General features: G+C 42.6%; 1 protein-coding gene across 1 annotated transcript in view; it reads left to right on the top strand.

The window, feature by feature from the left end:
• LOC138248756 (aquaporin-3-like) overlaps positions 1-13,188 on the top strand; it is a 64,614-nt gene that overhangs the window by 22,697 nt on the left and 28,729 nt on the right. The window contains exon 3 of the mRNA XM_069202625.1: positions 1,552-1,689. Coding sequence (XP_069058726.1) covers positions 1,552-1,689 — 138 coding nt within the window. The remainder of the gene's footprint in view (positions 1-1,551; positions 1,690-13,188) is intronic.

A 13,188-nucleotide genomic window follows, 5' to 3' on the forward strand; every position in this document is an offset into this window, starting at 1 on the left:
CTTCAAATAGTAGCCTAGCTGCTCAACCAAGCTACCAAAAAATGAAATCATTAGGTGGTCTAGTTCTTACCTCTGTAAACCGTGTGGTTGCCCGGAACCTCTGCACAGTGTGCCTGGTTTTGCACACTACATAGAGGGCCAGCCTCCTACGTATACTTGAGGCCCACAGCATGGCTCCATGGTCAAAGAGGCATACCATGTGCACCTTCATTTCTGAGCGTGACAACAATCTGCTTGCCTGGGTGTAGAGGACTGATGGTGATAGCAATGAGGTCAATATAGTAGGACAGGTCTTTTTAAATGTCATCTTCCAGGTCTCCCTTTGCTTTCCTAATGTGGGCTGCCAGTTCTCCTATGACATTGGGATGTGGATACTTGCAGGGTTTTCCCCAGAACATTCGAGGGATCCTTTTATAGTTTGGTCAGCCTAAGGACTGTTGAGATGTGCAGTTTGCCAAAGGACCTACACATTTTGTTACCAGGTTATTCAATGGGGACTACTGAGGAATCCATTAGACTTCAATTTGGAGTTTCTGAGATTGCAGCATGGAAGTCATGCTACGTTGCAACCCTGCGGGGGGGCTAAGTTACTCACATGATCAATTTTGGGTTCTGGATCTGTGAACCTTTCCAGTGAGATCTGCCTGCTTCTGCAGTTGCGAGGCTGGGTATTGTATCTCTCTCCCCCTTGATGCAGTCCGCTATAATATATCTTCAGTATAGGATGACTTGCTGTGTCTAACATTCCTTTAAGTTAGCCATCACTTCTAGGTTTTCTTATCAGGAATCATCCATGTATTTGTTTAACCTCACCATCTAATTATATAACCAGAGAACTGGGTTTGTGAAGTGCTTTCTTGTACTCACCTTGCCAGATGTGTTTATCCACCTTATCAAGAGTCCTCTCATGGGTTTGGGAGCATCAGCTCTCATCTTAGACCTGTCTGGCCCAGGCAGGCAGGGGGTTTCCCCGCTGTACTACATCCTTCACTTATTCCCAGCTTTGGGCATCATTCTGTCCACAGTATGCCTGAGTGTATTATTTTCATTCAGATTATCATAGAAATTACACTATATCCACTTCTGTAGAGTCATGTTTTGGGAGTATGAAAACAGTAATCAGTGGGACTGTGCTTAGTAGAGAACCCAGTTAGAACAAGCTGTGCCAGAGCGATCAGTCAGACTTGCATTTTCAGTTAAGAGCCAGACCTGTTGGTTTTGCTAATGCCGGTTTAAATTATTGGTAACTTGAGATCTCTCAGGCAGTAAAGATGTTTGTAGCGAGACCTAAAAAAGGGCTTAATTTTAGGCACTTTTTAAAAATGTAAAAACAAAACATTGAGTTAGTGTGTGTGTTTGTGTATGTGTGTGTGTGTGTGTGTGTGTGTGTGTGTATATATATATATATATATATATGTGTGTGTGTGTATATATATATATATATATATATATATATATATATATATATATATATTTTTTTTTTTACTAATGTGTCTCTTGGTAATCCCTGTGCCGTGGCCTGGCACTGTCTTGTTTGTCGCACCCCTGCAGGTGCTCACCTTAACCCAGCAGTGTCCCTCGCCATGTTCCTGTTGAGAAGGATGACTTTCAAGCTGATGCTCGTCTACTGCCTTGCTCAGTTCTTGGGGGCTTTTTTTGGAGCAGCCATTGTTTTTGCGCTTTACTTTGGTAAGTGAAATATGTTACAAGACCCACCTTATTTCCTTCTTTCTTGTGTAGCATGAACATAGTCTGATTGATTGGAGCTCTTTCTCCTTCCAGATAAATTAGTCATAGTATCTAGCCCATTGGAGACAGTCGCGAAACAAAAATACCCAAAAATGGAGAAGTTAATTACGTGTTCAAATTACTTTTTCCATAGAAAGATGTACATAATCTTTTGTTATGAATATTGTCTTTTTTGTCTCCTGGTTATTCACCTGCTTATGTGCCAACCAATCAAAAGTGAGTATGTATGAGTAGTAAAAAGCACATATAGCTTATGTTCTTCAACGTGATAATCAAGTATTGCTTGAATATATTGATAGTATTTTAAGTGATGTCTTGTATTATTTGATTTCAGATGAGATTTAAAAGGTTGATATCTGTGTTTTGTTTGTTCTTGTTAAAAAAAAAAAAAAAAAAAACCTCTCACAGATTGAAGATAAGTGAGAGGGCATCACACCCCTCTGTTAATTGCTTAATCTGATAGTTTCTGTAACAATAAAATAATGTTATAAAAGCTGAACACAATGAGAGGGGTCAGAGAGGAGACCTTCACACCAAGTGACACTCGGACAGGCCATGCAGGATTCTGATTGAATGCTGCTGGGGAGGTACACAGCCTTCACATGTTTACTTGCTGAACTTCTCCCTGCAGCTAGTCTTGAACGACAAGAATAGCTCCATTCAAACAGGTATGTGGTTATGAACCATCTGAAACTCAAAATAGGTTATGATCTGCTGTGCTAGAATTAGTTTAGTGCTTAGAAGTAGCAGAAACGGGGTGCAATTGCTATAAATGTATCCATGCTTTCAGTAAACAGTGGTGCTGTTCTTTTATTTGTCTTCATTGTGGTTACAGTTCATATCGTATTCACAAAAGGTTTGATGATTTATTTATTTTAAATACCTCTATAAATTGTATCTCTTGAGTTCTAGTGTTATTCCTCAATGAAAGTGTTGGGTTTCCACTAATTAGTCTTCTAATTTCTCATTAGATTGATTGATTGTTACCAGACATATATCTCACTCATATGGCTGAGTGGGAGGTTGCAGTACATCCAGTGTTTCTGAGGGGTTCAGAAGGGCTGTAGATTCTTGGAAGGCACATTCTACAGTACATGGTTTAGGAAGACCTGAGGGAGATGAGGTGCAAAGAAGAGTGAAGGGTTAACAGTGTTTGAATAGTTTTGTGACGAGGTTTCTGTTATAGCCTTAAAGACTAGAAACGGCTGCAAAGCTGTCAGAGAAATGAATACGTTTCTGGAGGGCTCCCGCGGAGAAACCCCCACGTTTACTGCCTGTGAATTGAAAAGAAACCTGGTTCCCAGACAGTAACTCCTTAAAAATAACTGTTGCGGGAAGGAATGAATGAATGAATGTTTACTTCTTAAAGCCTGTTTGAGTTGCTTTTTCAGCTGCATTTGACACTGTCCGTCACCATCACACACTACTGCAAAGTTTCAGAATTCGTGGAAATGCTTTAAAGTGGATTGCTTCTTGTCCCCCACACAAATTATTCTGCCTAGCCCCTTTCACATCTCCTTACACACAACACTGTGGTGTTCTTCAGGGGTCCTTCAAATTCCCTCTATTATTCAACCTCCACCTAACCCCCTTTCCATATGTGATCAAATCATACAACCTCACCTTTAACAACTGTACAGATGGCAGTAAAATCATTTAAAAAATGGATAGCCCCGAAGACCTGTGCAATTCGCAACTCAGTGACTGTCTGTGCCATAAACATATGGATGATTAATAACCATTTAAAGTTAAATACCACAAAGACCGAGATTGACCCTGCCAACCAGAAACCTAATTTCCAGCAGCATGGAATAACTGAGGACATGTCACATGTTGCTGGGCAATTTGAAGGAATTTAATATAGTCCATTCACTGCTGGTCTCAAATATCTACACAATCTAAATGCCTCTTTACATTTTACATAGACACTCAGATATTGGATGATAACTAAAAATGTATAGCCCATGACTCTCCAGCCATGCCAGCTCAGGACCACAACTGTGCACAAAATCTCAGCTGTTTATTGCAACACATTTTCCAAACTAAGCAGGCTTTATCATATGAAATACCATAAATAGCCCTGCTGAGCTGTTCACAGCTAACAGCATACTGAAAACCATAAAAATGCATCTCTCTCCTAGTCTTATTCATCCAACACAGCTCTCTGCGCTGCAGCCCATAACACGATTAATGCACTTGTGTGTCATCATGCACTACATGGAAGCACTTCCCACATAGGATCAAAGCAAAAACAACCACACCCCACTTAGTATAGCATGCTACTCAGGTAGGCAAGTGCTTCAATGCCCAGCATATGGATAGTAAGCGCTATATGAATGCGGCAATACGAAGAAAAAAATTGCTTGCCAGCTGAGGCGAGGGGTAGAGGCAGTTAGTTGCTTAGGTACTCTGCCGTCTTGGAAGACTTGCCTGCTTTTAATAGATGGGGGTTTCAGCCTTGTAAATTGACCCACATCCTATCTAAGCAAGGTTGTCATCTGTAGTTTTTCCACTGGGTGGAGATGCAGGACAACTTAAGCATGCGATATCGTCAACTCTTGCTTTAATGTACCTATTCAGTATATCAAATCTTTAATAAAAACGCTTCCTAAAATAGGGTAACCAGACTTTGAGAAGCAAAAACCATGGCAAGTCAGAAACAGACACCAACCCTCTGCCACAGACAGCATCAGCCAGCTCACATGCACAAACATGAACCCCAAACACCTTCTCACCCACTGGGAACTACTCACTGCGCAAGACACTATTTCCATCTTGAAGTCCATGCATTCGGGAGCACCCATGGACCAAAGACAATCTTTGAGCTTAGAAAGGTCCTGAATACATCCATCACTGTGGCCTCCTAACCAGAGGCCTTTAAACAAGCTCCCTCCCGAAGGAAAAAAAAAAACCATCCACTGACTCAGTCGAATTAAAGAATTACCGGTCAATCTCTCTTCTCCCTTGTCCAATAATAGTCCTCCAGAAAGCGATGAACCAGTAACTCACGCAACACCTAGAAGACCACAACCTCCTGGACCCCTCCCAATCTGGATTTCGAGCTAACCACATTACAGAGACAGTCTTGATTGCAGCCTCAGATGACATCAGAGCCCTCCTGGACCATGGGGAAACAGCAGCCCTCATCCTCCTGGACCTGTCCGGCGCGTTTGACACTATCTCCCGCCACCTCATGATCAACAGACTCAAGAATCAGTATTCAAGGAAACCCTATCAAATAGATCGCCTCATAGCTCACTGGCAGAACCAAAGTACCAGTCTCCCACTGTTCACCTCGGAGCCCAAGGAGATCATCTCTGGAGTCCCCCAAGGATCGTACCTCAGCCAGACCCTCTTCAACACCTACATGACCCCCTAGCCATCACTGTTAGATCACCAGGACTCAACATCCTCTCCTACGCCTGTGACACACAGCTCATCCTCTCACTGTCCGAAGATCCCTCCACCACACAAACTAATTTCCACAGCTGCATGATGAATGCAGCAGACTGAAAAAAAACAGAAATCCTCATCTTTGGGGAATAACACCTTGCCTTGGACTGACACATGGTGGCCTGCAGAGCTCAGCACACTCCGTGCCCCAATAAGACCATGCTCACAACCTCGTCATCATTTTGGATAGCAAGCTATCGATGAAGAAACAAGTTGATGCAGTATAATTTGCCTGCACCCACACCTACAACGTCCTGCACAATGTAGGACCAGTATACACCAACAAATGCCTGACCTTCTACTATCTGAGCAGACTCCTCTGATCAGCTTCCCTCTCCCTCGCAGACAACTCACGGATCCGTCGAGCCAACAGCAGAGGATGCCCCTTCTCGCACCTGGCAGTCAACCTCCCCTCGCACCTCAGGACTGCGCCATTACTCCATCTATTCAGAAGAGAACTAAAGACCTGGATACTTGAATGATCATCCCTCCACACAGCAGCATACAGCTCCAGCGCCTCAAGGGTGATTTGCCGCGTGCTATAAGTGTTTGATAAAAGTAGGACTAAAACCTTTATTCACACTTTTATATCTGGACTGTTCTGTTTTTTGCAGAGCCTTGTAAATATATATATATATATATATATATACACACATATATATATATATATATATATATATATATATATATATATATATATATATATATATATATATATATATATATATATATATATATACAGGGAGTGCAGAATTATTAGGCAAATGAGTATTTTGACCACATCATCCTCTTTATGCATGTTGTCTTACTCCAAGCTGTATAGGCTTGAAAGCCTACTACCAATTAAGCATATTAGGTGATGTGCATCTCTGTAATGAGAAGGGGTGTGGTCTAATGACATCAACACCCTATATCAGGTGTGCATAATTATTAGGCAACTTCCTTTCCTTTGGCAAAATGGGTCAAAAGAAGGACTTGACAGGCTCAGAAAAGTCAAAAATAGTGAGATATCTTGCAGAGGGATGCAGCACTCTTAAAATTGCAAAGCTTCTGAAGCGTGATCATCGAACAATCAAGCGTTTCATTCAAAATAGTCAACAGGGTCGCAAGAAGCGTGTGGAAAAACCAAGGCGCAAAATAACTGCCCATGAACTGAGAAAAGTCAAGCGTGCAGCTGCCACGATGCCACTTGCCACCAGTTTGGCCATATTTCAGAGCTGCAACATCACTGGAGTGCCCAAAAGCACAAGGTGTGCAATACTCAGAGACATGGCCAAGGTAAGAAAGGCTGAAAGACGACCACCACTGAACAAGACACACAAGCTGAAACGTCAAGACTGGGCCAAGAAATATCTCAAGACTGATTTTTCTAAGGTTTTATGGACTGATGAAATGAGTGAGTCTTGATGGGCCAGATGGATGGGCCCGTGGCTGGATTGGTAAAGGGCAGAGAGCTCCAGTCCGACTCAGACGCCAGCAAGGTGGAGGTGGAGTACTGGTTTGGGCTGGTATCATCAAAGATGAGCTTGTGGGGCCTTTTCGGGTTGAGGATGGAGTCAAGCTCAACTCCCAGTCCTACTGCCAGTTCCTGGAAGACACCTTCTTCAAGCAGTGGTACAGGAAGAAGTCTGCATCCTTCAAGAAAAACATGATTTTCATGCAGGGCAATGCTCCATCACACGCGTCCAAGTACTCCACAGCGTGGCTGGCAAGAAAGGGTATAAAAGAAGGAAATCTAATGACATGGCCTCCTTGTTCACCTGATCTGAACCCCATTGAGAACCTGTGGTCCATCATCAAATGTGAGATTTACAAGGAGGGAAAACAGTACACCTCTCTGAACAGTGTCTGGGAGGCTGTGGTTGCTGCTGCACGCAATGTTGATGGTGAACAGATCAAAACACTGACAGAATCCATGGATGGCAGGCTTTTGAGTATCCTTGCAAAGAAAGGTGGCTATATTGGTCACTGATTTGTTTTTGTTTTGTTTTTGAATGTCAGAAATGTATATTTGTGAATGTTGAGATGTTATATTGGTTTCACTGGTAATAATAAATAATTGAAATGGGTATATATTTGTTTTTTGTTAAGTTGCCTAATAATTATGCACAGTAATAGTCACCTGCACACACAGATATCCCCCTAACATAGCTAAAACTAAAAACAAACTAAAAACTACTTCCAAAAATATTCAGCTTTGATATTAATGAGTTTTTTGGGTTCATTGAGAACATGGTTGTTGTTCAATAATAAAATTAATCCTCAAAAATACAACTTGCCTAATAATTCTGCACTCCCTGTATGTGTGTGTGTGTGTGTATATATATTATATAATATTACACATTTGCAAGATAACATTTACATAACATATTTGGCAAGACCTCCACCCTGCACCCTCCTCCCCACTCTGTCTCTCTGCTGCTGGGAGCAGTCCTCCTGTGCTGCCCGGCACAAACCAATAAATTACTTCAGTTTTTTAAGATTTCAGAGACACCTGTGAAAGGAGAGCATACCTTTCATTTCTGTTTCGCAGGTAGATCTCACCTTTGTCCCCAAAACCTGGGCATATATTTAAAATGAACAAAAGCATCGGGACACAGGGAGGTTTTATCTGGTGCATCACCATGAGGCCCTGCAATTGAGGGAAGTATAAATCCAGGATTTGTAATGTGTGGCAAATCACCCTTGAGGGTCTTAAGTCGGTGAATTGTGGGCTCATGGAGATTGTGATTTGCCCAGTATCGCAGGATGTTGAGCTTGCTCAGAGAATATAACCTGGTTCCTCCAGCTCCGGAATCAGTAGCTCAGGTGGTTATGCCACACCCTCTGGCCACAACCAACGTATGGGCCAACATATGCAATCCTCCGATACTAGAAGTCCAGCACCGACTGTTCATTTAGGGAGCCTACAAAGTTTCCTATTTCCTTGTGTTAGCTCAGATTGCATTTTTTTCTTAATATCCTGACACCCAATCTATCAATTTTGTTTTGCCCACCACGCCACCTCCGTTTGGAACCAGCCATATGCAAATCAGTCTTGACCTATTTCCCACGGGATCAATCCAGCCCGAACTGCCAGGTCAGGTATACCTATATCTCTGCTACACTTGTAGCCTCAACGGCATCTTTACAGGGTCTCCAAGTGATTTGTTCAGCCTGTGCTGTACGAGCGAAGATGCTCAAGGACCCTCTTGTCACAGGTCGGGTCACTTTTTCTGGCTCACGCCCACTGTGGAAAATTAGCTTCTTTGCTGACGTGCAACAGTACTGATAACTACTTTCTCTTTGCTTTCTTTGTCGCATGCTTGGTTGCCAGAAAATCCAAGGATCAAAGTTGAGATATGTTTAACTGCACAAGCAAGTAACGCAGTGGAGATCTGATTCAACCCAGGTTCGCTAAATTGAATCCTGCAGAAATAGTAATTACTAAATCAAAGGGGCAAATTTAATAAAACTAAAAGGGGAGAATAATCTGAGATAGGTAAAGATGAGACACAGTACTGCCCTTCCAAAAAGACAGGCACCAAGGAGGCCAGCGTGGATTGAGATTACACATCTGTTGGGCGGGGGCACTGAGTTGCCCTAATGTGTTACATGGTTCTCCCCGGATAGTTATTTTGAATATAACGTTGAAGTGGCAAATGAGCAGTCATGCAGTGCCCAATGGCAGGGCAGTACGTGGCCTTATCTTTAAGCAGTTTGTGGGCCCGTTTTATGGTCTGGTGACTGTTTATTTACTGATGGTTTCTTTGACACAAGCATTGCCAGCAGCAAATACAAAAGGGTGTAGGCCTTACCTTGCAAATCACCTATACAGCATGTCTTTACAAGTTCAAAACTGGCCAGATTTGCACATGTGGGCTACATATTTAGCGCTCTGATTAGCTAATTGGAGCCATTTTTATTCTGTACCTGCCCCATCCTCTTCGGGACCTGCGCCAAGCTCTGTGGCACCAGCCCAGTACAATTGGATTGCACACCCTCCCGACTAATGCTTTTCCAGGAACTCCTTGTTCAAGGTAGGTTTTTTTTTTTTTTTTTTTTTTCATCCTTCATCCTTCTCGGGCACAATTTTATGTAATGCTCTCTTCGCTCATCCCTGCCCCTTGTGCTGTTCCCTTTGGGACAGAGCATCACTTGTCCAGGTCATGTTCTCTTCTCTCATCCTTGCCCTTGTGCGGTTCTATTTGCAGCACAGCATCACTTGTCCTTCTAGGAAAGTTGTTGAGAGCTGAGAACTGCAGACGACTTTGTGACACCTTCATTGCACTGTGGCCAGAAAGACTTCAATGAAACTTGGAGTGGGCATGCCGTCCTTCATGTCTCGGAGTCCCAACATTAGTTTATCATGCCATATCTAGTTTGAGGAGATCTTCCAAGCTCGGTGTTCAAATTAATCTTAGTCCCATTGTATTTCGGGGAATGGGAGTCTGCAGCAAGCAGCTGTCTGATTGCAGTGAACCATGAGCTCATACCAGGCTCATACTGGAAGATTAATGTAGCACACCAGCTTTTATAAAGGACCTCTAGGCAAAAGTACTGCCTTACTAGGCATTAATATTTTAATAGGTCAAAGTAACTGCATGTTCAGCAAGAGGCAGCTGCAGGGAGGAGACGAAAGCTAAAAAGCATGTTGGTTTAGAGTATGGAAGATTTTACGGCTGAGACTGGGGGCCATTTTGCTTCATTTTGCCACTCCTTGTGGCTGTTATCACTCTGCAACCCACACGCTGTCCCATCTATAGAACTTCCTGTGTGGCATGGGCGTTTGGGATGTGTGCCACTGCTACATTGGGCGTATTGTGTGTGCCTGCTTTGTACCTTGGTTTCTTAAGGACCCATGAGGACACCCTCTGCAGTACTCAGACAGATCACATCAGGCTGCCCCGTAACAAAGGTGTCACATTTGGAGAAGCTCTCGTTATAGCTCTTCTACTACTTTGTGTGGAATGGGTTGATTTTATTGGGGGGGGGGGGGCGCATGATTAGGTGATCTTTGTCCTGTGTTTATGTGAGGCTGTTTGCACTGCAAGGTGTGTGGTTGTCCAGATATTTATGGATAATATGGAGTGTGGGGAGAGTCCTGTGCTATGATGATTATTAAAATCCATATATGTATCTCATTGCCGTATCACTCTCCAGTTCATAAGTTGATGTTTACATATAACACTTGCTGAGGTAACCTGTATAATGTGTTGATGGGCCTCTGGTTGATGAAGGGAAGTGCTTTGATTAACTGTAGTATTTCTAGTGAAACCCATACCATGGACTCAGAAACTGAAGGAGTGATTGTCTCAGACCTTCATATGGCTGTTGTTGAGAACTGTCAGGTAACGGAGGTGATCTCAAATGGTTGGGCAAGGAAACCAATTCATTGTCACCAGGCAGATCAAATTAGATCAAAGAATGCCACAAGCCCGACCATTGGTCAGCCTGTGACATGCAATCAGAAGAGATTTGTGGAAAACCACCCCATCCAGGTGAGGCGAGTGGGTGCTTCAGCCAATTCCATTACGTTGGGCCTGCCAGAGTTTGGATAGAAGGCGACTTTTGCACTTGTGACATGCGTGGCTATGTAGAGTTTAGCTGAGTAGGGCCGGTAGTTACATCCCACTTGGAGTAGGGAAAGCATAGTTAGGGTAAACTGTATTTAATTTTCATCAGGATCACAAGAGTGGCTGAATTTTAAGCAGTGGCAAGAACCTCACTTGTGGCAGCCAACTTGCTATATTTCCAAACATCTTTCAGAGGTACCAGCCAATTAAAATATCACACAAATTACTATAAAAAATTATCAAATTGTACATGTGCTACATTATTATTCAGTAAGTCAAAACTAAGTTGGTGTTTCCTCATCCACTCAAAATACCCTAAGCCAGTAGTGCATTAATCCCATGACTTTTGACATTGTGAATTCTGCAATTAGTTTAGTCTAATGCTCTCAACCACAAGAATGACCATACCGTATCTTTGCTACTGAGAGAAACAACCCTTGGCAAGTCCTCCACCTTAAGGAAGTATCTCTTCGATCGCTAGTTGAAAGTCTGCGGTCTAGACTCTAATGGAAGGGGGAGATAAAAACGAGGGTGCGCTGCAGCTCCGCCAAAAGCAATCCCAATTGCGCCCGAATGGGACCAGGGGCCAGGAACTCTCCTGGCCACTATAAAGAATGTAAGGTAGGAATCACCTACTCACATGTATCACTTCTAGTTAGAGGCAAGTCTTTCACTACCAGCGAGTCCTCTTGTTTCAAGGATAAATCGGATAGGATTGAAGGCCCTTTTTCTTGTGAAAAATGCAGATGGGTACGCAGGCTGGTGAAGAGCCGCTCACGCATACATCTCGCTCCACCGCAGATTGAACATTGAAATGTATATATTTTAATGTTAGGTCGCTACCTAAACATTGTCTTGAAATTTGGGGCATTATAACATATGCCAACCCTCACCTAGTCTTTATCGCAGAAACCTGGTTAAATGATGCAACCCTTCCAGAAATTATGGTGGGTATACCCACAAGTTATACGATTCTAAAATGTGACGATTGGGCGAACAGGAGGGGGCACTGCCATCATTTTTAAATACTCATGTATGTTCTACAGGACTGGTCTCCCCGTTATCAGAATGTGAGTTTCTAGCCTCCCAGTTAGCTATTAGAGAATGGTTTTTACTTTTTTGGGGGGGAGGGAGGGGGCTGGGGGTGTTATTTATAAACCACCTAGATGTTTTCCCTAATTTGGCGCCAATATTCTCTCTTGGCTTTTCTCTCTCAGCCTAAAACACGACAACTACTTAGTTATCCGAGATTTCAATTTACATTTGGCAAATATAAACCACCATCTCAATATACAACTGGCGAGCGATATGTACGATATGTCTCTAACTTTAACAATGGGTTACTGGGCCCACTCATTGCCGGTCACACATTGGATCTTTCTTTTTCCAAATATCGAATCTACAGAGATTCTAAGTATTGATCCTTTAACTTGGACTGACCATTCCCTAGTCTCCTTTTCAATTACTCCAGGGATAAATACGCTGGGTCCCAAAAAGACCCTGGAACCTTATAAACACTGCATCATTTAGAAATTATTTTTCTCTACCTGTACACAACCAAGAGACATCATTAGCGAACCATATAGAAAGCCTTAATTAGGCTATCACAAACTCTCTTGACCAATGTGCCCCTCAGAAAATAACCACACCTGTGTGTCACCCTCGGAAAAATAGAATTTACTTGAGTTAAGAGCAACCAAAAAAAAGTGTAAATCTTTGGTGCACACGTGGAGGCACTCAAAATTAAGACAGGCACATTTATAATGAGGAACTGATGAAATACAAAGTACGTAAACAAGCAAAAAAATACTATTTTATTAAACGAATAGAGGAAAGTAGCAGTTCCTGTAAACAAACATTTAAAATAGTTTTAAAAACTTGCTCATCCAACCCACTACTATTGCTCACTCCCTCTGCAGCCCACTGCGAAGAAATTGGCAACTTCTTCAATGAAAAACAATATCGAAATGCATTCTACATTTAAAATACAGCCCTCATTAGGTGAGAATTGATGGGAACAAATGGCCCCCATCCTGATGCAGCCGCCCACCTAGGAGCTTTTGATTTGATCTCAGAAGTGCAGGTTGAGAAACTGATGAGAGAGGTTAAGTCCAGTTCCCCCTTGGATCTTGTCCCCATTTCATTCACTCCTGACTAACTTCTATACTGAACCCCCATCTAAGTCATATATTCAATTTGTCATTATCTGAGGCAGCATATACTGATCTTTAGAAACAAGCATGATTATTGCCTCTGGCAAAAAAAATCTAGCGTTGATGTTTCTATTCTCTCCAACTATCAATAGCGCTGCTCCATATACCCAAAATATTGGAGCGATTAGTCAATGGCCAGCTCACCACCTACCTAGAGAACAATAACCTGTTGGATTCAGCTCAAACAGGATTTAGAGTTAAAAACAGCACAGAGTCTA

This window comes from Pleurodeles waltl, chromosome 8 (assembly GCF_031143425.1).
Source record: "Pleurodeles waltl isolate 20211129_DDA chromosome 8, aPleWal1.hap1.20221129, whole genome shotgun sequence".
Lineage (NCBI taxonomy): Eukaryota > Metazoa > Chordata > Amphibia > Caudata > Salamandridae > Pleurodeles > Pleurodeles waltl.